This window comes from Myotis nattereri (genome assembly GCF_964212035.1).
Source record: "Myotis nattereri genome assembly, chromosome: 9".
In the NCBI taxonomy this organism is placed as follows: Eukaryota; Metazoa; Chordata; class Mammalia; order Chiroptera; family Vespertilionidae; genus Myotis; species Myotis nattereri.
In genome coordinates, this window is record NC_138084.1 from 69,764,199 (window position 1) to 69,790,564 (window position 26,366).

General features: G+C 41.8%; 1 protein-coding gene across 1 annotated transcript in view; it reads right to left on the reverse strand.

Moving 5' to 3' along the window:
* Positions 1-12,095: 12,095 nt before the first annotated feature.
* Positions 12,096-26,366, reverse strand: part of DDX10 (DEAD-box helicase 10) — a 252,096-nt gene continuing 237,825 nt past the window's right edge. Inside the window, exon 18 of the mRNA XM_081098779.1 lies at positions 12,096-13,190. Within this exon, the coding sequence (XP_080954905.1) occupies positions 13,013-13,190 (178 nt within the window). The 3' untranslated portion in view covers positions 12,096-13,012. The remainder of the gene's footprint in view (positions 13,191-26,366) is intronic.

Consider the following 26,366-nt stretch of genomic DNA (forward strand, 5'->3'; position numbering starts at 1 on the left):
TGGTGGTTACATAAGACGTTAACATTTGGGAAAGTTGGAAAAGGACATACAGTACTTCTTTGTACTAGTTTGAAGCTTTTTTTATGTCTGAAATTATTTAAAATTATTTGAAATTATTTCTTAGTACTAGTTTTGAAGCTTTTTTTATGTCTGGAATTATTTCAAAAGGAAAAGTTAAAGAAAATGCAAAGAAGAAAGTAATGGAAAAAAATACCGATGCCTGGGCCCTACCTCAGACCAATTAAATCAAATGTCCAGGTATGGATCCTGAATATCAGTATTTCTTAAAAGCCCCCTGCCCCGGTGGTTTTAACGTGTAGTTGGGATTGAGGTGGACAGAGGCTGGACCATTGAACACACCCTCTCTATGACTTCAGGCAGGCACTTCCCCTCGCGATGCCTTGGGGGCCTGATCTCTGACATGAAAAGACGCGCTATACCGGGGACAGGGACAGGGTGAAGGCAAAGGGAGTGTGCAGAGAGGAAAGCTTCACACAGTTCCAAGAACTGAGGTCCCATTGAGTCACTCCTTCTGAAGAGAAGCTTCCACACTCAGAGCCCAGGGACCCGCAGAACAGTGACCTGCTGGTGAAGCAGCGAGGGGCAGCCTAGAGGTCAGAAGGTGAGCAGCTCCATTATAACCGGGGACTCCTTTCCTTCAGCCATCTCAGCCCAGCCTGTCCCCGCACCTCTAACGACGGGAACACCAGGCCATGGGCCACACACCATCAGAGCTCTCTGCCCAGTTCCCTCCTCTTCTCAGCTCTTCCTTTTCCTTAAAGGATAAATGGTGCTCCCTACTTACTAAAATACTCTGTCCTGTTACCTCGTGTCCCCCCTCGTCTATGATAGAGGTTATCAAACCACAGCGCGCACTCAGTCAACCGGAGGGCTCGTGAGAACACTATTTACAACAGCCAAAAGGTGGGACCATCACTCATGAACACATGAAGTGTAGTCCTGCTACGTGGGTGGACCTAGAAGACATGATGCTACGTGAAGCAAGCCAGACTGAAAAGGCTACAGAGTACATGCTTCCATTTATATGAGTAGGCAAGTGTGTAGAGGCAGACAGTAGATGAATTGTTGCGGAGAGCTGGAGGGATAGGAGGTGATAGCTGAAGGGTGCAAGGGTTCTCTTTGAGGTAATAGTAATTTTTAAATTGATTGGGGGATGATGGCACAGATCTATGAACATACTAAAAACTACTGAATTATATACCTTAAATGGGTGAATTGTATGGCATGTGAATATACCATATTCAAAATTTAAGTGTATATACCTCTCTAAATATATATATATTGTCTTTTTTTTTTTGGCTGGGCCCCAACCCCAGATGCAGATTCAGTGGATGAAGTTGAAGCTGAGAATGTGCGTTTCTAACAGGCTTCCCGGTGATGCTGCTGGTTCCAGGACCGCACTTTGAGAACCACTGATGTACAGTATTCTTCTGATAAAATCCAGGCAGGCTCTGTCCATGTCGCCTGGATATCTAGAGATAGGTACAGTGGGGCCTTGACTTACGAGTTTAATTCGTTCCGTGATGGAGCTCGTAACTCAAATTACTCGTACGTCAAATCAATTGTGAATGATTGAGACACGTGATTCTGGGCTGATGTTGTGGCGTTCACTATGACGTTCGCTGCGCCAACTAGCGGTGGGGTATCTGAAGCTGGCTCGTAAACCGAATTTTAGCTTGCAACTCAAAGCAAAAAATTGGCCGAGAGACAGCTCGTATCTCGAAAAACTCGTTAGTCGGAACACACGTAAGTCAAGGCCCCACTGTATTTATTTTTCTGCTTTCTTTCCTTTTTTTTTTGGACTGGGCTGGTTGAACAGCATGAAGAAGTGAAGTCTTCTGACCAGCGGATGCCTTAATAGGCTCATTTTTCTGCTATGCCGGCTGCAGACACCCAATGCAAGATGCATCTGAGTGTTTTGCCTTTAAGTAAAAAGTCCCTCCTATCTGGCTGCACCACCTCGCTCCGCTCCGAGGCTGCCTTCCAGCAGCAGAGCTGTGGCCGGGAAAGCGCCCGTTGTGCAGGAGCCGCCAGCCGCTGGTTGCTTCAGCTCTGGCCAAGTCTGCGACGTGCTGTAACTTTGTCAGGTTTTAGAGGCAGGTGTGTGGCATTTTCAGAAGGTAGCATGGTCCTCAAGTGAGTTATTGGTATTTTATCTCAGCAAAAGAATTCAATTTTATAGATTGCAATCAAAATAAAAGCTGCTTATCTTTATGCATTTTATTCTTTTAGAAAAATAAGTACATGTGGCTGTAATAAAACTCTTTAATCAGTTAATAAGCCTAACCTTGACTCAAGCAGTGAATGCCTATAAACATAATGAATGAAAAATGCTGGTATTTTTAGCTTATTAATAGTATATTGTCCAGCAAAACAAGAAAGCCCAGTGGGGAGTCACCTTCACACATATCATTCGGTAGCAATGCTGGAGGCTATTTTTGTTAAGACTGTCGGAATTTACTGACCACAATTAGGACATACAGTCCAAAGAATGCAGTAACCTCCTCATCGTGATAACCACTTGTTCTACTTTGAAAATCTATTGTATTGACTGATTGAACGATAATTCAAGTAGAGTGTCCCAGAAAAAACCACTTGGGCTCGCCCTTCAGAGCCTGGCTGGCGGCTCTGAGCATCGGCCACAATGGCCGACTCCCCTGACGGACGTTGTGTCCTCTTCCTGGGGCCCCACAGCTGAGGGGCTTCATTAACAGCGGCCTGAAGACAGCTTGAGGGTGAGTGTTGTGTTCTGCCAAGTTTACCTTTTCAAAGAAGATGCACCCCTCAACACAGGCCTGCTGTTGCTAGTTACTTTCTCAGGGAGTCGCATTGGATGTGACTGGCCTGGCCAGGAAGAATATCCCACAGTCCTCCCCACGGGTGACCAGCCCTCAGCATAGGCTGTGGTTTGGAGTGAACATGCTTCAGCTGAGTGCCTCATTAGGTATCTTGTATCAAAATCCGTAATACTGTTATAATACGCACAACCATTACCCCACAATTACTTCACCTCTACAAAAATTATTCTACGGGAAATAATAACAGTTGTGTGCGAAGATTTAATTGTAAGGACGTTCATTCTAAATGTGTTCAAAAGCAAAATTTTAGAAACTACTTAAATGTCCAATTATAAAAGATTAGATTAAATGTGTTGCATCTGTTGTGTGTCATTTCTAAAATAAATGTTTCAAACGGTTAGACCTACAGAGTCATTGTTAAGGTAGCACAGAGAGTTCCCATACACCCTGCACCCAGTTTCCCTATGATTAATATCTTACATTGTTTTGGTACATTTCTCACACCCAATGAACCAGTACTGATAAATTAATACTAACTAAACCCCAGGCTGTATTCAAATTTCCTTAGTGTTAGCTGCTGTTTGATTTCTGTTCTACGCTCCCATCTGGACACCACGTTACATTCGGTTATGATGTCGCCTCAACCTCCTCTTGGCTGTGACTGTACCTCAGACTTCCCTCTTGTCTATGACCTTGAGAGTTTTGAGAAGAGCTGGTCAGGTATGTTGTAGAATGTCTCTCAACTGGGGTTTGCCTGTTTTTCTCATTCAGAGATTGGGGTTATACATGTTGGGAAGATCACACAAGTAAAGGCTATTCTTGTCACATGTCAAGAGCAAACACCATGACTTACCACTGTTGATGTTGACCTTGATCACCTGGCTAAGGTTGTGTTTGTCAGGTTTTTCCACAGTCAAATTACTTCCCTCCTCTTTCACGCTGTCCTCTTGGGAAGAAAGTCACTGCACTGAAGGGGAGTTATGGCCCACCTCCCTGAGGGCAGAGTATCCACAGGAATTATTTATGCACTCAATCATTTATTTATGTCAACGAGGACTAGCAGGTATATTTATTATATCTACTGGGTTATAATTCAATGCTGCTTTATTTTCTTGCTCCAACGCTTTCAGCTTTGGCCATTGTGAGCTCTCTCAGTTGGCTCCGGCACCCCTTCGGCATACCCCCACATTGTGGGTTTTTCTTCTCCTTTCTTTATTTCTTTTTTCAGAGTATTTTCTTACTTTCTGGCATGACAAGAATGTTTTCCGCCCTCATCCTAGAATCAGCCGTTTCTCCAAGAGCCTGATTCCTTTTAGAAACAGAGATCCAGGTGCTGAGTATGCTCACTGCTACCAGGCCTCCCATGGAATTTCAATATATTATTGAAAATTGTGTTAAAAGGATATTTAATATCTGCTAAATATTAAAAGAAAGACTTATTTTATAAAAACAATATAAGCCCATAGATTCTTTCATATATATGGAGGAAAAGACACTGAAATATTAACAATGGTTATCTCTGAACATTCAATTTTTCCATTTTGTACAACTATAATTTTAAAGTTTCTACAACAAAAGTTTATTCATTAGTAAGAGGAGCCTACGAAGCTCCTATGCAGGACTGGCTGAAGCCACAGGGGCACTGGTCCAGCCTTGCCCCACTGCCCCCCTCCCGGCACGCAGCTCTAAGGGAGCAGACACACCCTGAATGAGGTCTCACCCTGGAAGAGTGGAATTGGATTCAGACCTTTGACAATCACCAAAAAAATTGTGGTGCAGTCTCCCTTCCTCAAACAAATGAAAAATAAAAATAGTACTAAATTGTAAAAAAAAAAAAAAAAAGTTTGTTTAAATTAAAATGTCCATATTTTTTAAAATTGTAAAATGCTAAAGTCCATTGAATCCAAATCTTTCACACTTTTTTTAAAAACCTGCCATTGTATGGCAGAGCAAACACTGAGCAATCGTCACTGGCGGGGCACAGGGCAGTGCAGGGCTTCTCCCAGTGCTGCTGGTCATGCCCCACTGGCTCCTACAAAGGCCTCGAGCAGCACCTCCTTCCTGCAGAGAAATGTTTGAATAGCAAAGGCTTAGGTCAGGGGTGAGGGACCTTTATTCTGCCAAGGGCCATTTAGATATTTAAAACATAATTTCCGGGTCATACAAAATTATCAACTTAAAAATTAGCCTGCTACATTTGGTCAAACATTTAATTATTTCACCCCTAATGCCTTGGCAGGGCCAGGCCAAATGATTTTGAGGGCCTTTATATGGCCCGTGGGCCAGACGTTCCCCACCCCTGACTTAGGTGGTCGGTCCCATGGAGGCTACATTGACCTTTGGGGCAAGTGGAAATAATCATTTTCTGTAGAATTCTGGTAGAAGTCCTCAAAGGTGCTTCTCCGGGATCCATGCCGATAGATAGAACCGTCTATTAATTTTATAGCTAAACGTCACACTGATAGTCCATTGTCCCTATTAGATTAGTTACAACAAATCAACTAACACCCCCCACACTGACGAGGACACAGGTTCTCTAGCTAGTGATTCACTTTTTGATAATTTGCAGAGTAAGCTCTCTTGGAAGACTTTATGCAGTAGTTGGTTAATATTTGTTGTTTATGAATAGTACATCCACATATCCATATATTGTTCATGGCTACTTTATTCTTAATGGACTCAACCTGGAAACAACTCAAACGTCTATCCACAGGAAAATGGATAAACCAATTGTGGTATAATTAAGCTTTTGCAGTTTTCAATTGGTACATGACGAACTATGACAAAACTTAAAGGCTTACAAAATAACATTTTTTTCTCACAATTTTGTGGGTTTGATGTGTTCAGCCGGGCAGTTCTTTAGTATCGGGTGGTGGTGACCAGGGTTACTTATATGGCTACATTTAGCTGGGGACGTGGCTGGGCTTGGAACAGTGTTAGTGCCTCAGCTGGGATGGCTGGAATGGCTGGTGATGACTGAGCCCCTTTCTCTATGTGGTCTCTCATGATTCAGTCTTCTAGCTGGATCTCAAGAAGAATCTTTGGTTTTATTAGTGATATTTTCTTGAGCACATACTCTGTCCCACATGTACTGTCTCATTGAATACTCAAAAGATCTGTTGGGGGTGAGCATTAGCATTAGACTTTACAGTAGATTAGTTCAAGGCTCAGCAAGGACGAATGTCATTCACCAGCTAAGTAGCAGAGACCAATTAATTAGCAGTTGGAGGTAGAACTGGTTATAGTTGAGGTCAGAAATAGGAAAAATATGGAGTCTTAGAGGCCATGGAAGACATTGGATTTTATTGGACTTGAGATAGGAAGCCACAGAATTTGGAGCAGAAGAGTCACATGATCCAGTTTGTTATTTAAAGGGATCATTTTAAGTTGTATGAGTTCCTAATATATTTTGGATAGTAACGCTTTATCGGATGTATCCTTGCCAAATATGTTCTCCCATACAGTGGGTTCCCTTTTCCTTTTTTTTAAAATAAATATATTTTATTGATTTTTTTTACAGAGAGGAAAGGAGAGGGATAGAGAGTTAGAAACATCGATGGGAGAGACACATTGATCAGCTGCCTCCTGCACACTCCCTACTGGGTATGTGCCCGCAACCAAGGTACATGCCCTTGACCAGAATCGAACCTGGGACCCTTCAATCTGCAGGCCAACGCTCTATCCACTGAGCCAAACTGGTTAGGGCTCCCTTTTCTTTTTGTTAATGGTTTCTATTGCTGTGCGAAAGCTTTTGATTTTTATGTAGTCCCATTTGTTTATTTTCTCTTTAGTTTCCTTTGCCCTAGGAGATGTATCTGTAAACATATTGCTATGAGAGATGCCTGAGATTTTGGTGCCTATGTTTTCTTCTAGGGTTTTTATGGTTTCATGACTTACATTTAAGCCTTTTATCCATTTTGAGTTTATTCTTGTGTACGGTGTACGTTAGTGGGCTAGTTTCATTTGTTTTGCATGTATCTATCCAGTTTTCCCAGCACCATTTATTGAAGAGAAACTGTCTTGACTCCATTGTATGCTCTTGCCTCCTTTGTCAAATATTAATTAAATGGTTTGGGTTGATTTCTGGGTTCTCTGTTCTGTTCCATTGATCTCTGCCTGTTCTTGTGCCTGTACCAGACTGTTTTGATTACGGTGGCTTTGTAGTATAACTTGAAATCTAGTATTATGATTCCTCCAATTTGTTCTTTCTCAAGATTGCTGTGGCTATACAGGGTCTTTTTTGGTTCCATATAAATTTTTGGAGTATTTGTTCTAGAACTGTGAAATATGATGTTGGTATTTTTATAGGGATTGCATTGAATCTGTAGATTGGTTTGGGTAGTATGGACATTTTAATGATGTTAATTCTACCAATCCATGAACATGGTATACCATATTCTTCCACTTGCTTATTTCTTCTTCTCTTTTTTCAATGTCCTGTAGTTTTCCGAGTATAGGTCTTTTGCTTCCTTGGTTAAGTTATTCCTAAGCATTTTAATTTTTTGTTGTTGTTGTTGCAATGGTAAATGGGATTGCTTATTTAGTTCCTCTGAGAATTCATTATTTATGTATAAAAAAGCCATCAATTTGGGGGTGTTGATTTTGTATCCTGCTACATTGAGAAATTCATTTATTAAGTCTAGTAGGTGTTTGGTGGAGTCTTTAGAGTGTTTTATGTACAATATCATGTCACCTGTGAATGAGAGTTTTACTTCCCCCTTTCCAATCTGGATGCCTTTTATTTCTTCTTCTTGTCTGATTGCTGTGACTAAAACTTCCAGTACCATGTTGAATAAGTGTGGTGAAAGCAGACATCCCTGTCTTGTTTTTGTTCTTAGGGGAAATGGTTTTAGTTTTTGCCCATTAGATATGATGTTCGCTATAGGTTTGTCTTATATGGCCTTTATCATGTTGAGATATGCTCCCTCTATTCCCCCTTTGCTGAGTTTTTATCAAAAATGGGTGTTGGATTTTGTCGAATGCTTTTTCCATGTGATTTTTGTCTTTCAATTTGTTTATGTGATGTATAACATTTGTTGATGTGTGAATATTGTACCAGCCTTGCATCCCTGGAATAAATCCCACTTGGTCATAGTGTATGATCTTTTTAATGTATTGTGATTTGCTAATATTTTGTTGAGGATTTTAGCATCTATGTTCATCAGGGATATTAGCCTGTAATTCTCTTTCTTTGTAGTGTCTTTATCTGGTTTTAGAATTAAGTTAATGCTGGTCTCATAAAAAGAACTTGGAAATGTCCCTTCCTCTTGGATTTTTAGAATAGTTTGAGGAGAGTAGGTGTAAGTTATCATACAACTTAACAGAAGGAAGACAATCCAATTAAAAAATGGGCAAAGAACTTAGACACTGCTCCAAAGTAGATTTATAGAAGGCCAAGAGACATATAAAAAAATGCTCAGTCACTGATCATCAGAGAGATACAAATTAAAAGAAAAATGAAATATCATCTCACAGGTTAGAATGGCTCCATGAACAAATCAACAAATGGCAAGTGCTGGCGAGGATGTGGAGAAAAGGGATCCCTAGTGCAGTGCTGGTGGGAATGCAGACTGGTGCAGCCACTATGGAAAACAGTATGGAGTTTCCTCATAAAATTAAAGATGGAACTGCCATTTGACCCAGTGATCCCACTTCTAGGAGTATATTCCTCACATTGATATTTCTCTCTTTCCCTTTCTCTTCCATTCTCTATAAAAATCAATGGGAAAATATCCTCAGGTGAGGAGAAGGAAGGAAGGAAGGAAGGAAGGAAGGAAGGAAGGAAGGAAGGAAGGAAGGAAGGAAGGGAGGGAGGAAGGGAGGGAGGAAGGAAGGAAAAAAAAAGAAAGAAAAGTAAGGTTACCAGCTCTGAGTGAAGGAGAGGTTGTGGAGGTTTAAGACGAGAGGAAAATGTGTGAAATGGTTCTTTTGGCGAAGACCAGCTTTCATTTGCATCACCCATTAAGGTGCTGCGTGTGCTTGGGAAGTGGCCCCTGTGGCTTCAGACTTCTACCCACGAGGTCCCGCTGCCTTCATCAAACTACCCGGCCCCTCTTGCTCTCTCTCCTCACCCTGCTGTTTTTTCATAGCATTTATCCTCACTCGACGGTGCTTTATACGCTGGCTTGCTTGTTGTCCATCCTTGCTGTGTCTAGTACTTAGAACAGTGTTAAAGGGACAAAATCTGAGGGCTTCTCTTCATCCACAAAAAGATCCCACCTATTTATGCCCTACATCTCGATCCCAATGTCCTGTTGGCCCCTTACCTGTTCTGTGTCCCGGGAGACGGCACAGATGACATCTACACAGTTTGCTTTCTGGCCTTGGCTGGGGCCAGAGGGAACCCTGGCAGGAGTCCAGAGCAGCAGGAGAGTGAGGTCACAGCATCTATTCTCTAGGACGGTTCCCTGTGGTCACCTCGGGCTGGCGCATGTCAACTGAAGGTCAAGAATTGCTAGTCTCTCCTTTGCTCTCTGCCCGCAGGGTGAGGAGGGTAACACTTCCATGTCTAGCCTCAGGTGGACCTCTGTGGTTTCCTTATCCTGCCCCGACCCATGGACACAATCCTTTCACTAAATCCCCTTAAAATGATCCTGGTTTGTATGCACCATCTGCCTCCTGCTGGGACTCTGACAGAACCCCTAGCTGTGAATAATGATTCTAATAACTCAGTTCCATTCTGTCCTGCTACTCAAATGTGGCCAGGGGCCAGAGCATGCCACCACCTGGCAACCTGTACGAGTGCAGAATCCCAGGCCCCACCTCAGACCAACAATTGGAGGTTCGTGCTCTAAAACGACCCCTTGGTAATGCCTTGCGCCTGTTGAAGTCTGCGAAGCACAGTCTCAGAGTATTCTGAGCTTTCATGAAGCTCTTTTGGGTGCAAAAAACCCCAAGGACTCCCTCAGACTAGCTCAGGCAATGCATCTCACACTCAGGCAGTGAAGGAAACCAACTTGCACAGAAATCTAAGAAGAGGACCCAGGGGGAGGGAAGCCTTATGGAGACAGAACCTAGAATATGGTTCTCAACCTGTGGGTCGCGACCCCTTTGGCGGTCGAACGACCCTTTCACAGGGGTTGCCTAAGACCATCCTGCATATCAGATATTTACATTATGATTCATAACAGTAGCAACATTACAGTTATGAAGTAGCAACGAAAATAATTTTATGGTTGGGTCACAACATGAGGAACTGTATTTAAAGGGCCAGAAGGTTGAGAACCACTGACCTAGAGGGTCAGGGAGGACCTGAGACCTCAACAGGGGCCCTCTGCAGGTCCTCGGGGCGCTGCCCTGTGCTCACTACTCTGCATGCATGTTACTAATTGGATCCTCACCATTTGCTCTGTTACCGTTTAGCCAGTTTTTGTTCACTTACAGCTTCGCCTAACTCTGACTCTGAACTCACTTTTTGCTTATCTTGTGCTCCCTGTTCTGTCTCAGAGCCTATTTTGCTGACAACCTAAATTTCAGTTTCTGAGAGTAAGAATGTTATTTGCCCAATTCGTCCGTGTTTGGGCAGAGCTTTCTGCACCAGCCTCTCTCAAAGGTTAATGGGCAGCCTGTAGGTTGGCTGCCGATTCCTGACTCAGCAGGCGCTGGGTAATATGGTATAAACATGTCTGCCTGCCTGCCGTCTGCTCAGCACTATGGTCACACGTCCAGTTACAATAGTCTTCAAAGACATGAAACAGGGTTTCAAATCTTGGCTGCAGGCTCTCCCCCTTTACCTCCATGGCCACACTTTCCCCTTCTCCGCCCGCCCCCCCCCCCCCCGCCCCCTTCTCAGCATACTGCATCCTCTGGCAGACCCCGACAGTTGTGGAGATGAGTTTTCATGTTCAGTTTTCATGGTGCTCCAAACATTGTGTAACAAAATTAATTACATTTAATTAAATGTATCCACTTTTTACAGCCCCAAACAAATCGAAAATGCCATGTTAAGCTTATGAGATGGCAGTCCTCCAAAGGGCTCCATGGCTGGGTGTATCCACTCTGAGACGAGGCAATTTTAGAGATCATCTTACCTGAGTGAATCTGAGGAACGGCCTACCGCAGCGGTTCTCAACCTGTGGGTCGCGACCCCTTTGGGGGTTGAACGACCCTTTCACAGGGGTCACCTAAGACCATCGGAAAACACATATATAATTACATATTGTTTTTGGGATTAATCACTGTGCTTTAATTATGTTCAATTTGTAACAATGAAATTGGGGGTCACCACAACATGAGGAACTGTATTAGAGGGTCGCGGCATTAGGAAGGTTGAGAACCACTGGTGCACTGGCCTCGGGGAAGCCATCAGGCAAGAACTCACCCCTTGTCCTGGGTCCCAGGACAAGCACCTACCCTGTCCTCCCTCCTTCCTGCGTCCCAGCAACAGCTTTCTCACTCAGACAACAATCTTCCTCTTTCTGGCTCTTCATTATACAATAATGAATTCATGAATTTGCTTTTCTCTTTCCTCCACTCTGTTAGCAGGAGAGGGAACTGTTTGTATTCTTACAAGTACAGGGCCTGGAATATAGCTGCTGAATTTATTAACGTTTATGGGATGAATGAATGGATGAATGAATGAATGCTCTTGTTTCTCTCCCCTTCTGCACTAATCAGGCTCTTCTGTGCTGACTCCCCGAGTCTCAGTGGATTCTTGCTCACAGGTTTGGGAGGGCCCGTGGGAGCTGCACAGCTGTTGCAGTGTTTCCCCTGTGCCCACACGGAAGCAGTGTCCTCTCTTTGGTCCATGCTGGTCCCAAGATGGAAGGCAAAAGTGGGAGAGAGCTGATGGAAATGTCAGTGCACCTTAAAGGCTCTGCTGAACCGGCACACGCCCCACGGCCTAAAGTCAGTCACACAGTCAGTCCAGTACCAGCAGCCTGGGAAAGATATGCTCCCCGACGGGAGGAAGGGGTTGGAGTGAACATTTGCTAAACAACAGTATAATCTACCATGTGTTGTTAGGAGCTTTCTATTCTGGTGTTTTCCAAATCAGCAAACTAAAATCCCCTACAATGTATATCGTAGTCAAGATCCATTCAGTGTTAGGGACAGAATATAACTGGAAATAGTTTATGCAAAAAAGAAATTTACACCCCAGCCCTGGGGGCTGCATGTGAATCTCCCTCCCCCCCCCCCCCTTCCCCGTGCCCCAGGCCCTGAGGCAGCCAGTGGACAATGGGGTCAGGACTGCCAGGCCCAAGGGCTGTGCATCATATACAAGCTACGGAGCCAAGCTCGCCTTTCCTTTTGCAAGTAAAACAAAGGAAAAATGTGAAAACAGAAATTAAAAGTTTTTAATTAAAAAGAAAAAATACAGAGCCCTGACATACAGGGAAGGATAAGGAGTAGATGAGTGAAGCCCAGGGGCTCAGAGGACGCTGTCAGCATCTCTCCCATCCTTCACCTGCTCACCTCCGTGTGGGGTCTTATTCTCCCGGCCTCTCCCAGGCGGCTGCATTTGCTGGAGGAAATGGCTGAGGAGGCACTTGGAGAAGGCCTGCAAGCTACTACATGCCAAGAGATGAGGTTTTAGATTCAGGACATCTATAGATTTTATAAATGAGAGCTAGCAAATCTGCCAAGTGAAAGTTAAATGACATCATTGAGGAGGTTAATTTAAGAATATGGAAAATTCAGTTTCAGGAATAGGCCAAGAATTTAATCTTAAGAACCTTCCCTTGAGAATGCATTCATATTAGTGGACACAATTGAAACAATAATTTTATAGGAAATATGTTTATTATTAATCATCTCAATTAAAAAATACTCAGTCTTAGGGCTGGTCCATCGTATTCTGTCTTTTGAAGATATTAATCAAAACTGTGAGCAATTTTATTTAACAGCATAGACACTTTTGTAAGATAAGAAGAAAAGAAATTCCTAACAACGAAACAAGGTCTCCAGAACTTGCTATTAAAACAAAGAAAGCATTTCCAGTGACAAGATGTCACAGGTTAAAGCCCAAGAGAACAATCTACCAGAGCACATGCTGGAAAAGGGATCAGACGTTTAGGATCCACCCTCACGGAGTTTGCTGTGACAGGGGCTTAGGGACTCTCACTTCTGCCTGGAACGCGTCCTTTGGGCCTGGGACTCACATTATCTGACATCCCCAAAGCCGACAGCTTTTCAACTTTTTGTCCACATAACCATGACCAGAGGTCTTGAGGAGAAGACGAAGCAGGAAGCATTTAGCTTTGACTTTTGAGCAGATGTAACACCAGTTCTTCATCCTCTGCCAAAGACAGGCCTGTATCCAATGGCTCTAAGACTTCCCACTTGGCCTTCTTTCTGTTACGACTTGTGAGTCCCGTGTTCTCCACTTCGCTGTTGTTCCTTTTCCTCATCCCCTGCTTCTTCTTGGTATCACTGGTGAGAACAAATCCAATGATTTACTTTGTAAGTACATAATTAAATTCATTGTTATGAAATCAAACACTTAAAACGTGACAAAATTACCAATAACAGATAGCTGGTAAAGTGATACTATTATTCAAGAGGGAAAGAAACTGTAACAATGTCAGGATATCTGTGTCATAAGTTAAGTACCTTCCCAGCAGTGGGCGGGGGGAGGGCCCATCAGGCACCAGGCACCTGCAGGGGGTCTGCATATACTGTCTCGTCCAATCCTTACAGTAACTCTAGAAAACTAGATGTATCATCCACAATTTGAGGACGCTGAGAGGTCTACAGTCTGGCTCCAATCTGTGCTTGTGCTGCCTCACCCCTCTCCCTCTATTAAAGTTGGGCCATCCTTTAGGAGCAGTCTGTGGGCTAACAGATATCAGGATACCAGGTGCTAATTCTATTATCTGTTGCATTAAGTTGTGATATACAGACCATGGCCAAAACAAAACCTGAAATGTTAAATTACAAATTAAGATAGCAAATAAATTTTCCCCATTTAAAATCTGCATCTAAGGCCCACACAAAGTCTTAAGGAAGCATAAACATTACTGCTGTATTCTGCACACACCTGAAGCATAGACTATAAAAATAAAGCTAATTTCTGAAGATAGAGTCAATCACATGATACAAAAGGATTTTAAGATACCATCATCATGTTCAAAGATGACCCAATTACTAGATACAAAATTAACAAAATAAAAAACCAGCAATGGCAGTAGGAACCATTTATTCAAGGGTCTGGCTCTGTACTACATTTTTTACAGAGATTAAATTTATCTTCATGAAAACCCTTGGTGTGGAGTCCTTAGACTCATTCCACAATGAGCTTAGAGAGGTTAAATGATTGGATCCACATTATACCCGTGGGATTCACACCCAGATCTGAATGACTCTAAATTCAGCCCAAAGCAATTTGAATTGGTCAACATCTTTAGTCAGCATCTGGAGAACAGTAATAGAAAGGATTAGCTGTGGAAAGAACACTGGTTTTGACATGAACACAGTCAGACCGTGGCCAATCAACTAACATTTCTAAGCTTCAGTTTCCTTATCTGAAAGATGGGATTATATAATTTACTTAGCAGACCTGCTATAGGAATTAAATACAATAAGATAACTGTAAGAACATATTAGTGATCAATACATGAAAGCTGAAAATTACCCATGACACACCTGTCCTGAGCTAAGAAGCTTTACCTTTCCCCATACTTGTATGGGTCCCGGGACTCTAAGCTAACCCCTTTCAAATAAATTCTTACATTGCTGTTATATAATATAGAGGGGGAAAAACACATCACAGAAATTACATTATCGTCCAAGCATATGATGTATTCCAAAAGAGAACAAACTGCTCAAGTTTCAATGGAGCCTATTACTCCGTAAGACAGCCTGGATATCAAAGTGAATGTGCCTCGTAAGCATATCCAGTTATGACCAGCTTAAAGCAAAACTAATTTCCCCATTTACCTCCCAGAAATGCCCAATGCTGACTCAGCAGCCGCACTCTCTCACCACTGGAGGAAAGAGAAATCAGACAACACTGAGGTTACCCACAAATAACTGCATTTAAAATAGCGCCTGGAAAGGTGAAAATGAAAGTGTCCCCTGTGATGGGGATTCAGTTAGCAGAGTAATTCTTAGCAGAAAGGGGCTTTCATAGAAAGTTCTGTGCTGATTCTACTGGGCCATGATTTATTTCATATGATACTCCTGGTTTCAACATTTTAATTTTTTCAGGTACTTGTAGCTAACCTAGTTACCCCGGACAAGAAGGTAGACTGTTATATGAGAAACAGGAAAAGGAGGGGCGCCTGGAGTTACCACGCGAGGGTCAGCCTTCCTCCTGGCCCCTCTTCTGGGCAGTCCTCATGCGTGGCTCTTACTCATGAGGTCAGAGACACTTCTTGTGTGTTCCCACCTGTGCCCCTCTGTGAGCAGGGCACTTCTTCCTCCTCTGGGTACTCCCTGATTCAAGACTCATCTTCAATTCCTCATCTTCTATGAAAGGTACCCAAGCTCCCTATTAAAAGTGATTTCTTTCCTCTGAATTCCTACAGGTCTAATTGTTTATTAGCCATTTTGCATCTTCCTAATTGACTTGCTACTAGACTTGCTACTTCCTAATACTAAAGTGACGTTTTCCCCACCAGGAAGCATCTTAACTCTCAATCAGAATATAAACTCCTGGGTGAGAATGTATATTACTACAACTGCCTTTCAAAAGTCATTCACGTATGCATGCAGAGCAATTTCTCTTCTGGGAATTTATCCCCAGGAAATAATTAAGGATATGTATAAAGATTTAGTTACTGGATATTCAAGGCAAAGCTATTTGTAATTTCAGAAAGTTGGAAACCCAAACATCCAATCATAAGGGACTGATCTGTTAAATATGTTATAAAATTTCAAATGAAACATGATGCAGCTATTAAAAACAATGTTGCAGGAATTTCTTTATCGACACTGAAAACAGTAATAAAACCAATATAGAAAGAATCTTTGTTTAAATAAGGCAGCATGCATATTTGCATAGAAAAAGATTTGGGAGATTTTTTTTATGTTATTTCTGCTGGTACGTGCATCTTTTGTTTTTGTTTTTCTGTATTAAGCTTGTATTGCTCTTTGCAATAAAAAAAAAAAAGAAAAGAAAGAAACTTAAATTAGAAGGAGAAAGTAGTCTGGGCATCTAGGTATATGTCAATTATTCTCCATAATTTCACAAAGCTCAGGAGCATAGAGAGTAAGTGTTCCACTTAAGTGTCAACCTGGGACCCGTACAAGTATGGGGAAGGGTAAGGCTTCTTAGCTCAGGACAGATGTGTCATGGGTAATTTTCAGTATCACAAAACACCTGCAACTATGTGCCACAGACTAAATTCTAGTATTTCTTTTCTTTTGGCTAGAATTTTATTAACTGAGCTTTGTACATACTTTACACTTCAGAAGCTTGAGTGGAATGAAAATTTTCTCTTTATTAATAAAACAAATGGGAAAGACAAGTCTTTCAAAACATAGAGATCATTAGTGTTGAAAGCAGACGTTCTCGGTGGTGATGAAAGGTTAGAAGTCAGTTTTCTAGATTTGATAACGCTGCTCCACAAACCACATGGAGAAATTTGTAGAAGTTTTGGCTAGTTTTACATGGGCTTCTAAAGAAGTTGTTCAATACTGGTTTCCATGCCTACTATCCACCAAGAAAAAAGTTAAAAAGCAGTCTTCTTAAATGTTGGCTACTAACTCCTTGACATGCTGAAATAATCACCCTGGCTCTTGTAATTCTTCATAACCATTTCAGTGACTGCTTATAGTATTATTTATTACTAGAGGCTCGGTGCACGAACTCAATCATGGGTGGGGTCCCTTGGCCTGGCCGGCGATCGGGGCCGATAGGGACCAGCTGGCCGTGGGGAGGGACCACAGAAGGTTGGCCTGCCATGGAGGTTGGCTACGGGAGAACACTGACCACCAGGGGCAGCTCCTGTGTTGAGCATCTGCCCCTGGTGGTCAGTGCATCGTCATAGCGACCAGTCAACCAGTCATTCGGTTGACCAGTCGTAATGGTCGCTTAGGCTTTTATATATATAGATAATTTTTAAGGACTCTCACGATCTGGCTTAGGCCTGCCTCTATAACTATTATGTTCTTTTGGACTACTTGTTATTCCCTAAACATGCTCTAGGTTCTCACCTTCTTTTGTCTCCATATGGATTCCCTCTTTCTATTTTATAACTATCTAAATCCTCCTTATCCTTCAAAACCCAGTTCAAATGTCACCTCATCCTCAATGACTCCATCCTACATGATTGCACCACTTTATGCACTGTCTGTGCTCTCCCATGGCACTCACTCTGAGTGAGTCTTCCCTGTGTCTACTAAATTCTTAGCTTTTTGAAGCCTGGGGCTGTTTGTTACCTTCATCTATAAAGATAACCTGAATAAAACTCATTCAATAAATGTCCACATATGTGAATGGTAGAAATCATGTCCTGTTTGGGTTGTTCTAAGCCGTGAGAACTACTGCCACTGCAATGAAGGAGGCTATGTTTCAACAGACGTTTCTAATTCAATTTCCAAAACAGCCGTGGAGGAGCACATTGCCATGGTAGCACCCCAGAGCACTCAGTCCAGTGTGTGAGGGCGCAGTCTCCTCTCTCCTCACCAATGCTTCTGTTAATAGTACAAGTTCCTGGTTTTCTAAACTTTGGCTTTGCATATATTTTTCAAAATTAAATAAATGGTCATATTATGGCTATATTCAGTACTCATTTTTCCAAACAAATGGCTTCTACTGTGTTAACACCCAGCCAGGGGACAGTCAAAATGATACCATTACTGCAGCTTCCCTAAGAGATGTAATGGAAAGCCATCTAAATTTTAAGTACCTAAATGTTGACTACTACCTCCTTGGTTGTACCTTCTTAGCTTCCTCTTCCTCTGTCCATTGCTTCAATGTCCATATTTCTTAGCTGCATCCTTGGTTCTCTACTATTCTCATTTTACATATTCATTCTGAGCATTCTCATGCAGTTCAGTATTTCAAGCAGCTCCCATATGCTAATGACTTTAAAAACAGGCATCTTTAGCGTAGAGCTTTTCCCTCATCACCAGGCCAGCGTATTCAATCAGTTCCTAGGTTTATATAATTTGCAAAATCTCAGCAACAATAGTCTTTGGTGCTTTTATTAAAATTAAGTCTATTGCCCTGGCCAACGTGGCTGTGTTTGTTGGAGCATTGTCCCATGCACAGGAAGGTCACGGGTTTAGGTCATGGGTTTAAGTCCCGGTCAGGGTACACCCCAGGTTGCAGGTTCAATCCCTGGTTGGGGTGTATGTGGAAGGTAACCAACAAATAGATGTTTCTCACATTGATGTTTCTCTCTCTCCCTCTTCTTCCCTCTAAAATTAATTAAAATAATTAAGCCTATTATTATTAGTCTTATTTCTGACAAGAAACCATAGCTTTAAGAGGTTGCAAACGTTAACAAAATATTGGTAATAGGAAAGGCTGGGGTGGGGAGGGAGAGAGGCAAAAATTTCATTCAATTTTTATTGTAAAAACTAAAATTTCTAAAAAGTCTATTAATAAAAAGATTTACATAGTTCAAGAGTTGGTATACCATCAACAAATTATAACTTAAATTATTAAGCATAAAATACATTAGTGTTTTCTCCTCTTATCCCTAAAGAATGATATGTCACTTTAGTTCAGAACCTGTATATGTTTCCAGCCTTCACCTGGAGTACTCGGACCATCTCAGCTCCACTCTCTGTTCTCAGAAACGTTGGGATGGCATATGCCTTTCTAATGAGTTGCCCCCCTGTGGACTAGAACAGCAGCTGTTTCTTACCCTCATCACCTTCCATGAAGCCAACTAGCATCATTGGATAGACACATGGCTGAAGGATGATGGGATGAACAGAAGCTGAGGAATCACCTCTGGCAGGAATATACATAATTGTACAGTCATGATTATGCTGTTAGGGTAAATATTTAAATTTTAATAAATGTCAAAGGAATTAATGGTTAGTATGTTAGCATGTATCATTCCTTCTTTACCTAAAAAGAAGGCTTTCAATAATTCTTCAGGTGTCACCCCAAAGAGGCTTTTACTAAAGACCTCATATAAAGTGAATTCTCCCAACCCCTCTCATTACCCTACAGTTACCATTTTCATGGCCCTCATCACCATCTCTTTTCTACTTTTTGTTTACTTCTTTATGGTCTCCCTCACCAGAGTGTAAGCTTTAAGCGGGCTGGGAGCTAGTCTATCTTCTTTATTACTCTACTAGAGGCCCAGTGCATGAAATTCGGTGTCCCTCAGCCTGGCCTGCACCCTCTCCAATCGAGGACCCCTCGGGGGATGTCTGACTGCCTCTCACAATCCAGGACTGCTGGCTCCTAACCACTTGCCTGCCTGCCTTCCTGATCACCCCACCCCTCAGCCTGCCTGCCTTCCTGATTGCCCCTAACCACCTCTGCCTGCCTGCCTGCCTGATTGCCCCTAACTGCTCCCCTACCGGCCTGATTGCCGCTAACTGCTCCCCTGCTGGCCTGATCACCCCTAACTGCCTCTGCCTTACCCCGTACCCAGGACCCAGGATTCCCTCCTCCGGCCAGTCACAGGCACCTGGGACTCGGGCCTTCCCTTTGACCGGCTGTAGGAACCCAGGACCCAGGGTGGTTTGCCTGGGCTGGCCACAGCCACAGGGGAGCATGGGCAGGCAGCTTCGCCTGGGCCACAGCCGCAGGCGCTCGGAACCGCAGGGCCACCGCCTGGCTGGTTCCCATTCCTCTCTCACAAGCTCATTTGTGCCTGGCCGATCCCCATTCCTCTCTCCCCAGTGTTGAGTGTCTGAGCCTTTACGGTGTGATGGCGTGAGGGCATGATGACCATTTGCATATTAGCTCTTTATTATATAGGATGCCAGGAACACATTACAGCTTTCCATTTACTGAATGCCTCAATAATTCCAATTTGGTGATACAGACTCTACCCATATGTTGGATGCAATATATTACATGACATTTTTTTTACTGTATCATTCATCATTTCAACATAGTCTGGAAGACATTTTTGCAGACTGTTTTGAATAGAGGGCCTGCCATGTCACATGCAGCTCAACGAATGATTTTGATGAGAAAGAAAATGGAAAGTCGATTTCTGAGAGGGCATTAAATTATATTTTTGTAAATGTACATACTTATTTAAAAAATTCTAACACTGTTTTACTTTTAGTAATTAAATTGATCAGCATAGATTAGTGACCCTAGTAGCATCATATGCTGCATTCTTTATACCTTATTAGATTTTCATGATAACCTTGCAACATAAGAATTATCCTCATTTGACTGGTGATTAAAACTGGGGGTCAAGAGGTTAAATAACTTGTCATTAACCAGTTAACTGCCACATGTCCAAAATGGAAACCATACCCACGTGCAATGATATTTTGAATTTACTTGTGTCTATAGATGCTTATGGCGTGCAAAGGGTTAAGTAACCTGTAAAAGAAAGTAAGATTCTTTTCTTAGAAAACATTCAGGTCTTAAGTTTCTTAAGCTTCAGGTCTGTTTATCTGACCCCAAAAGTCACAGTTTTCCCACAGGGTCAAGTAGCCTGTCTTTGTTCTAACACAGACTTAATTTTCCAAACTCCTACATCTCCCAATATTGCAAGGTTTATGATAACATACCATAATTTATTCCCAAATTACATGCAGTGGTGAATGTGGGCAAGGCATTCAGTCTGTTGGTTCATAGAAGCTCATGCAATGCCTATCTTACACCTGCTATAGCAACTATTTTTGTAATACAGATGCTCCTGAGATCATTCTGCCAGGAACAGATACGGTTTACATTCCTATGTACTGATACAGAAAGGCAAAGGAGGTAGTCTGATTCACTGATACCATAATTTTCTAGATAGAGGAAACTACTAGGTCTTATTCCCCTTGATTTTTTAAAATTCTCTCTCTCCTTAGGAAGCCTTTGCCAAGGCTTACAGACATGGAAAGGGAGGAGACAAATGATACAATGCACCAAGAAGAACGTCATTCGTACCTGCTATGAACAGGAATGGGCTTATTGATAAAGAGCATACTTTAAATAAACAATGTGTAAATTAACGCCAATAAAAAGGGGCCAGAGCATCTGTAACACATTCCCTGGGCTACAATGCTGCACTGAGGACCACTCCTTCAAGCCTTGAGAATGTTTCAAGCGCTGTCTGAACGATTGTGGTCAAGGCACCATAGAAGAAAAAGATCTGCTGGGAAAACCTATTGACTTCTTCCCAGGTATATGCGGAGCTTTACAGAAACACAGCACAGCAGAGTGAGCACCAAACTTCCAAGGACACTGGGGCAAGCAGGTCCAATAATGAAGTTATAAAAAGGCAACCGAAATCACTGGAGACACTAAGCCTGACACTGGAAAGGAGGCTGTGCAGCCAGGTGTCATGACGCCTCCTGTTACAGCTCCCAACCTCTGCCGCGGCTGCATTTAGTGGGGTATGTTTGTGTGTTACTGCAGAAAAATGGGACAGTAACATCACTTTACAAGCCTATTCAGAAATCTAGGCCCTGGCAGGGTAGCTCAGTTGGTTAGAGCATTGTCCTGATACACCAAGGTTGCAAGTTTGATCCTGGGTCAGGGCACATACAAGAATCAACCAATGACTGTATCAATAAGTGGAACAATAAATGAATCAATCAATAAATCTCTTTCTCTCTCTCTCTCTCTCTCTCTCTCTCTCTCTCTCTCTCTCTCTCTCTCTCTCTCTAACATTTTAAAATATCTAACAAAAGCCAGGACAAGGAGGCTGCTAAGAAAGCACAGTACCTTTACTGAGTGTCTGCACAGCTTTTGAAACTCTTGCTTTTCTCTCTCTTTTGGAACACAAAGAAAATACATCAGGGAAACTGTGGAATGTTCTAGCTGCACACTAGCTGAAGACAGAGGTGGAGAATGGTGGATATTCAGTCACACAGAAACCTTTGGGTGTCCTTTCCCAACATGCTGCCAAACTGTGTGTGGAAAGCTACCAAGAGCACAGTACCTGAATGTCTAGTTTGTGTCTTATTTGTACAAAACTCTCCCTCTTACATTCATATCAATAAATGTAGCTTAGACATTTTCCTAAAGAACTTTAAGCTAATAATAAATGATCTTGAGACCACTAAAAAATTCTCAGAAATCTTTACACATGTCTTTTAAATATTGGCACTCTGGTATTCCAATATGTTATGCCAGAGACTTTCCCCCTCATCATAAATTTTAATTTCCAAGGCTGTGGCAACAGTCCTAATGAAGATTAATTACTGCAGTACATTCCATAAAATCTGCCCAGCTTCATTCTGATGGTGAAGGCATACAGAAATGGAACTGAAAATGTATCATGTCCTTTAACGTCTTTTCTAACACTCGGTACTTAAAAACAATTTAGTCAAAGAAAAGATTTATTGGCTCAGAGTTCATTACAAACGTAACCACAAGAGCAGAAGATGTCCTCTTAGATCAGAATTCTAATAATCAGAAAATGCTGGGGGTGGTGAGGATATAGAAGGCAGAGGACTGCAATCAGACTACTGATCCATGGACATTTCCTTCTAAAACGTACATGTGTTACAAATGCCCGCATCATTTGGGATTGGAACAACGTTTTGGTCCCCAATCTATTTGGTTCACAAACACACTTGAGAACTGGATAAAAATTCATGACCCTTTCACAGATAAATGAAGGGGAGTGTCTATGCTGCCTGTACCCCACACCATCATTTTGAGAACAATTTCAAGATGTTTGAGATGTCCCTAAAGCTCATCCACAGACTCCAGGTCAAGAATCCCTGCTCTGCAGCAATACAGAAAATATACATAATTATTTCTCTTCTCCCAGATTTATAAAAACAAAACTCGTAAACACCAACAAGTTGGGTTGCATTACGTATTTTTCTTGTTACTAATCTGTGTGTAAACCATTTTGTGCTCCCCAGGAGCACATTGGCTTTTCTCCTCAACTATTTTCACTGATTAGTTTTCAATATTCAAGATCATCACCTACCCAAGCACGTCCCCAGTGTTCCAGCTATCTGGAAAAATTAAGTCTAGCACTATAGTCTTACTCTTTATTAGTCCTTCAAATGATTTCATCAAGAGAGAAATTACCCAATTTTCAACAAAAGTTGTCCTTTAAAAAATTACTTATAATGGCAGAAACAAAAATCAAACAACAGAACCAAAAACCTAAGCCTGGGTACAACCTAAAATCCTAAAGGGGAGTGGACAGGGAAACTATATGGTCATTGGTCTGAAAGCATGCCACACGAAGGAAAGGGAAAGGCAAAGGACGGTCCCCAGAGAGTGTCTTCCTCGAGGTCTTTCAGTGAAAACAAAGCTGCCTGCACCAGAATCAGGGCAGCAGCCAGGAGAAGCCCGCATGGTTCATCACCCTTGCCGGATGGCTCATCCTGGCCTCACACATCCAAGCATTCGTCCATCTTAGCGATCCTAGCACTTGTGAAACACAACAAACTCATAACTGTCATTGAGTGACAGCCATTCAATGGGTCCCTAAATGACAGAGGAATAGAGAGTGCAGAGCAATAACTGAAGATGCCAAGTAAGATCAAGCTGCGAGCTTTCAAAAGCCCAATTTCACAAAATACAACTTCCCCTTCCCAACCCTCACCCTGGGAAATAACACCTTCCTTCTTCAACGGGTAGCAACCTTTCCCCTAAAAGCACCAAGCAGATAATACTCCACCCCACCAATCTTCCTTGGAAGTTTCTCCATTCATGCTAAATGTCACACACGATGTTCTTGTTTTATTTTTAGGGCATTAGCATAAGGGAGAAAAACCAAAGGAATATAATTTAAAGAAAGTCAAGTAAATTAATTCCTCCTTTTATCTACAATTCATATTAAGTTCTGATAAAAGCTCTCTGAAATTTTAATTCGCGGAACTCTGTATTTTACCAATAAAGAGAATGATCGAGATTTTCTCTTGGAAGCTGCCAGGCATATTAGAATCAGGGATAAATCTCCTAAAGTTAAGAAGAGTAAAGGGAAAGAATGGCAGGCACACAATAAAGTCAATATAGCATTAAGCTGAGCCGACTTCTTTCAACGCATCCAAGCCATTCGTCCATCTTAGTGATCTGCCCGCCTCAACCAAATTCACCAACCAACAGGATTCAAGTCAGGGGAAACTATAGTCAGTAAGTATTTTTCTTTTAATAGTATCTAGACTCTAAAAAGAAAAATTCTTTTAAAAATCACCCCCTATATTTGGCACCAATAATTCCACCAAAATTTATATAAAATATTTAATGTAACATACCAGCTCCCAAAATAGTTAAGAAGGAAATGAAAATGCTTTCTAGGAATTTCCTTCCCCAGAAATTCTTTTTTGACTCATACTCATTTCTTTTCCAGGCAAAAAGCCTTCCATGTATTTCAAAGTTGCTATAAAATCTTGGAAGAATAGTTACTGGACCAAAATATACATTAACATTAGGTGAAACCACAGAGATGAAAGTGGTTCATCTCCTTTATGTAAGAGATACCTTTCAAAGATAGGCAAGTTCACCCCAAAATAGAAAAGTATATGGAACAGATTTTAAAAACAAAACCAAACAAAAACCCCAGAATGAAAAAACAGACAAAAATACTTGACCAGTCTTCTGGCTCAGAGCTGTGTCAGACAGACCAGGCAAAAAGAACAGCTAAATGTATTAAGATGTGAAACATTTACTCTGAACAGGAAAAGGTGTTAATCCATACAGAATTTATCATGGCTAAATGATGCCAATAGTATCAGTACAAATTATAGATGCATTTGATGGGTCTTATGCCACCTACGAAACACCCCACAATGTAACAGTTCTTTATAAAGCAACCTGGTTGCCTTAGCCAAAGACCATGGTCTGTGAAGAAAAGATTGATGTAAGTCAGTAAGCGTCTAACCACAACCTTTTTCTTTTTCCTTTTTTTTTTGTTAGAAAAAGGTTAAGATTATAAATATTAAAAACTTAATTTGGATAATGACTATCTGGAATATCCAGCTGCTTCTTTTTCATCAAATTCAATACTTTGCAAATTTTCACATCATTAGCAATTCACATGAAGGTGGCCATAAACCAAGCATGATGAATGCTCCTAGATATACAAAAATCAATCTCATATTCCATGCTCAGAACCAAACCTCTCAGCTTGCGAGGCACAGCTAAAAGGAACAATTTTATTGAAAAAAGAGTTTAACTGAAATATGGTTAGACACTCTTGCCTCAAATTCTAGAAGGGTAAACCCTAAACTTCCTTCAGGCTTAGTTTTGATGTAACTTCCCATAGAAAGCTCTTCTGGATTCCCATCAAGCCCAGGTTCGGTCCACACCTGCCTGATCTCCAAGTCCATTCCCTACTTCCCACCCTCCTCACTGCCTGCCTCAGGGCACAAATCACAACATGGACCCATCACACAGCTTTGTAATTCCGTGCTTAGCTCCCTGTCACCTCCACTGACCTGAACACTATGAAAGCAAGAAAGGTATTTTTCTAGCTTAGTGTTTTGTGTTTTTGTTTTTAAATGTTTTTATTGATTTCAGAGAAAGAGGAAGGGAGAGAGAGAGACAGACAGAAACATGAATGAGAGAGAAACATTGATAGGCTGCCTTCTGCCTACCCGCTACTGGGGATCGAGCACACAACTCTGGCAGATGCCCTGACTGGAAATCAAACATCACCTTTTGGTGCATAGGACAATGCTCAACCAATTGAGCTAAACCGACCGGGCCCTTGCTTAATGTTTTATCTTCTGTACCTGTACTCACTATGCCTGGCACATGACAGCTATTAAAATTTTCTTTTAGTTGAAAGAACAGACTGAGGAAATATTACAAGCTAGGGACTAACAGATCAAATGGGTATTTTTAACTCTTAAGTAGAATGTGATTTAAATAACGTTGAAGGTTCTTACTCCAGTTCTTGACAACACATGTAGAAAATTGCCTAAATATTTTTATTGTGAAAGCAGTATAACTACATTGTATGGAGTATTTGGAAGAGAGAGAAATGAAAAATCATTTATGAGCAAAAAGACCATTGTAATATTTGAGGTCATTTTTCCTCAAAAGGTATAAAAGTCTACATGAAAACTCACTAGAGACAAGAATATATAATTCTGTGTAGTTCCTAGCAGACTAGTGAATTCTGTGATGTCATAAAGTCAACTGCAACAAAGAGCTAGGTTTCCTACCAAACTTTTCTGTTTCCTTTTTTTTTTAAAATATATTTTATTAATTTTTTACAGAGAGGAAGGGAGAGAGATAGAGAGTTAGAAACATCGATGAGAGAGAAACATCGATCAGCTGCCTCCTGCACATCTCCTACTGGGGATGTGCCCGCAACCCAGGTACATGCCCTTGACCGGAATCGAACCTGGGACCTTTCAGTCCGCAGGCCGACGCTCTATCCACTGAGCCAAACCGGTTTCGGCCTGTTTCCATTTTAATAACAATAACAACAAATCCTAACATCCTGTATTAATTCTACCTATGCTCATTCTCCGGTTCCGAGGGGAGCCAAAGTGAAAGCCACAGAGCAAAGCGCATCCTGGACCAATCTGTAACAAGGATGAAGA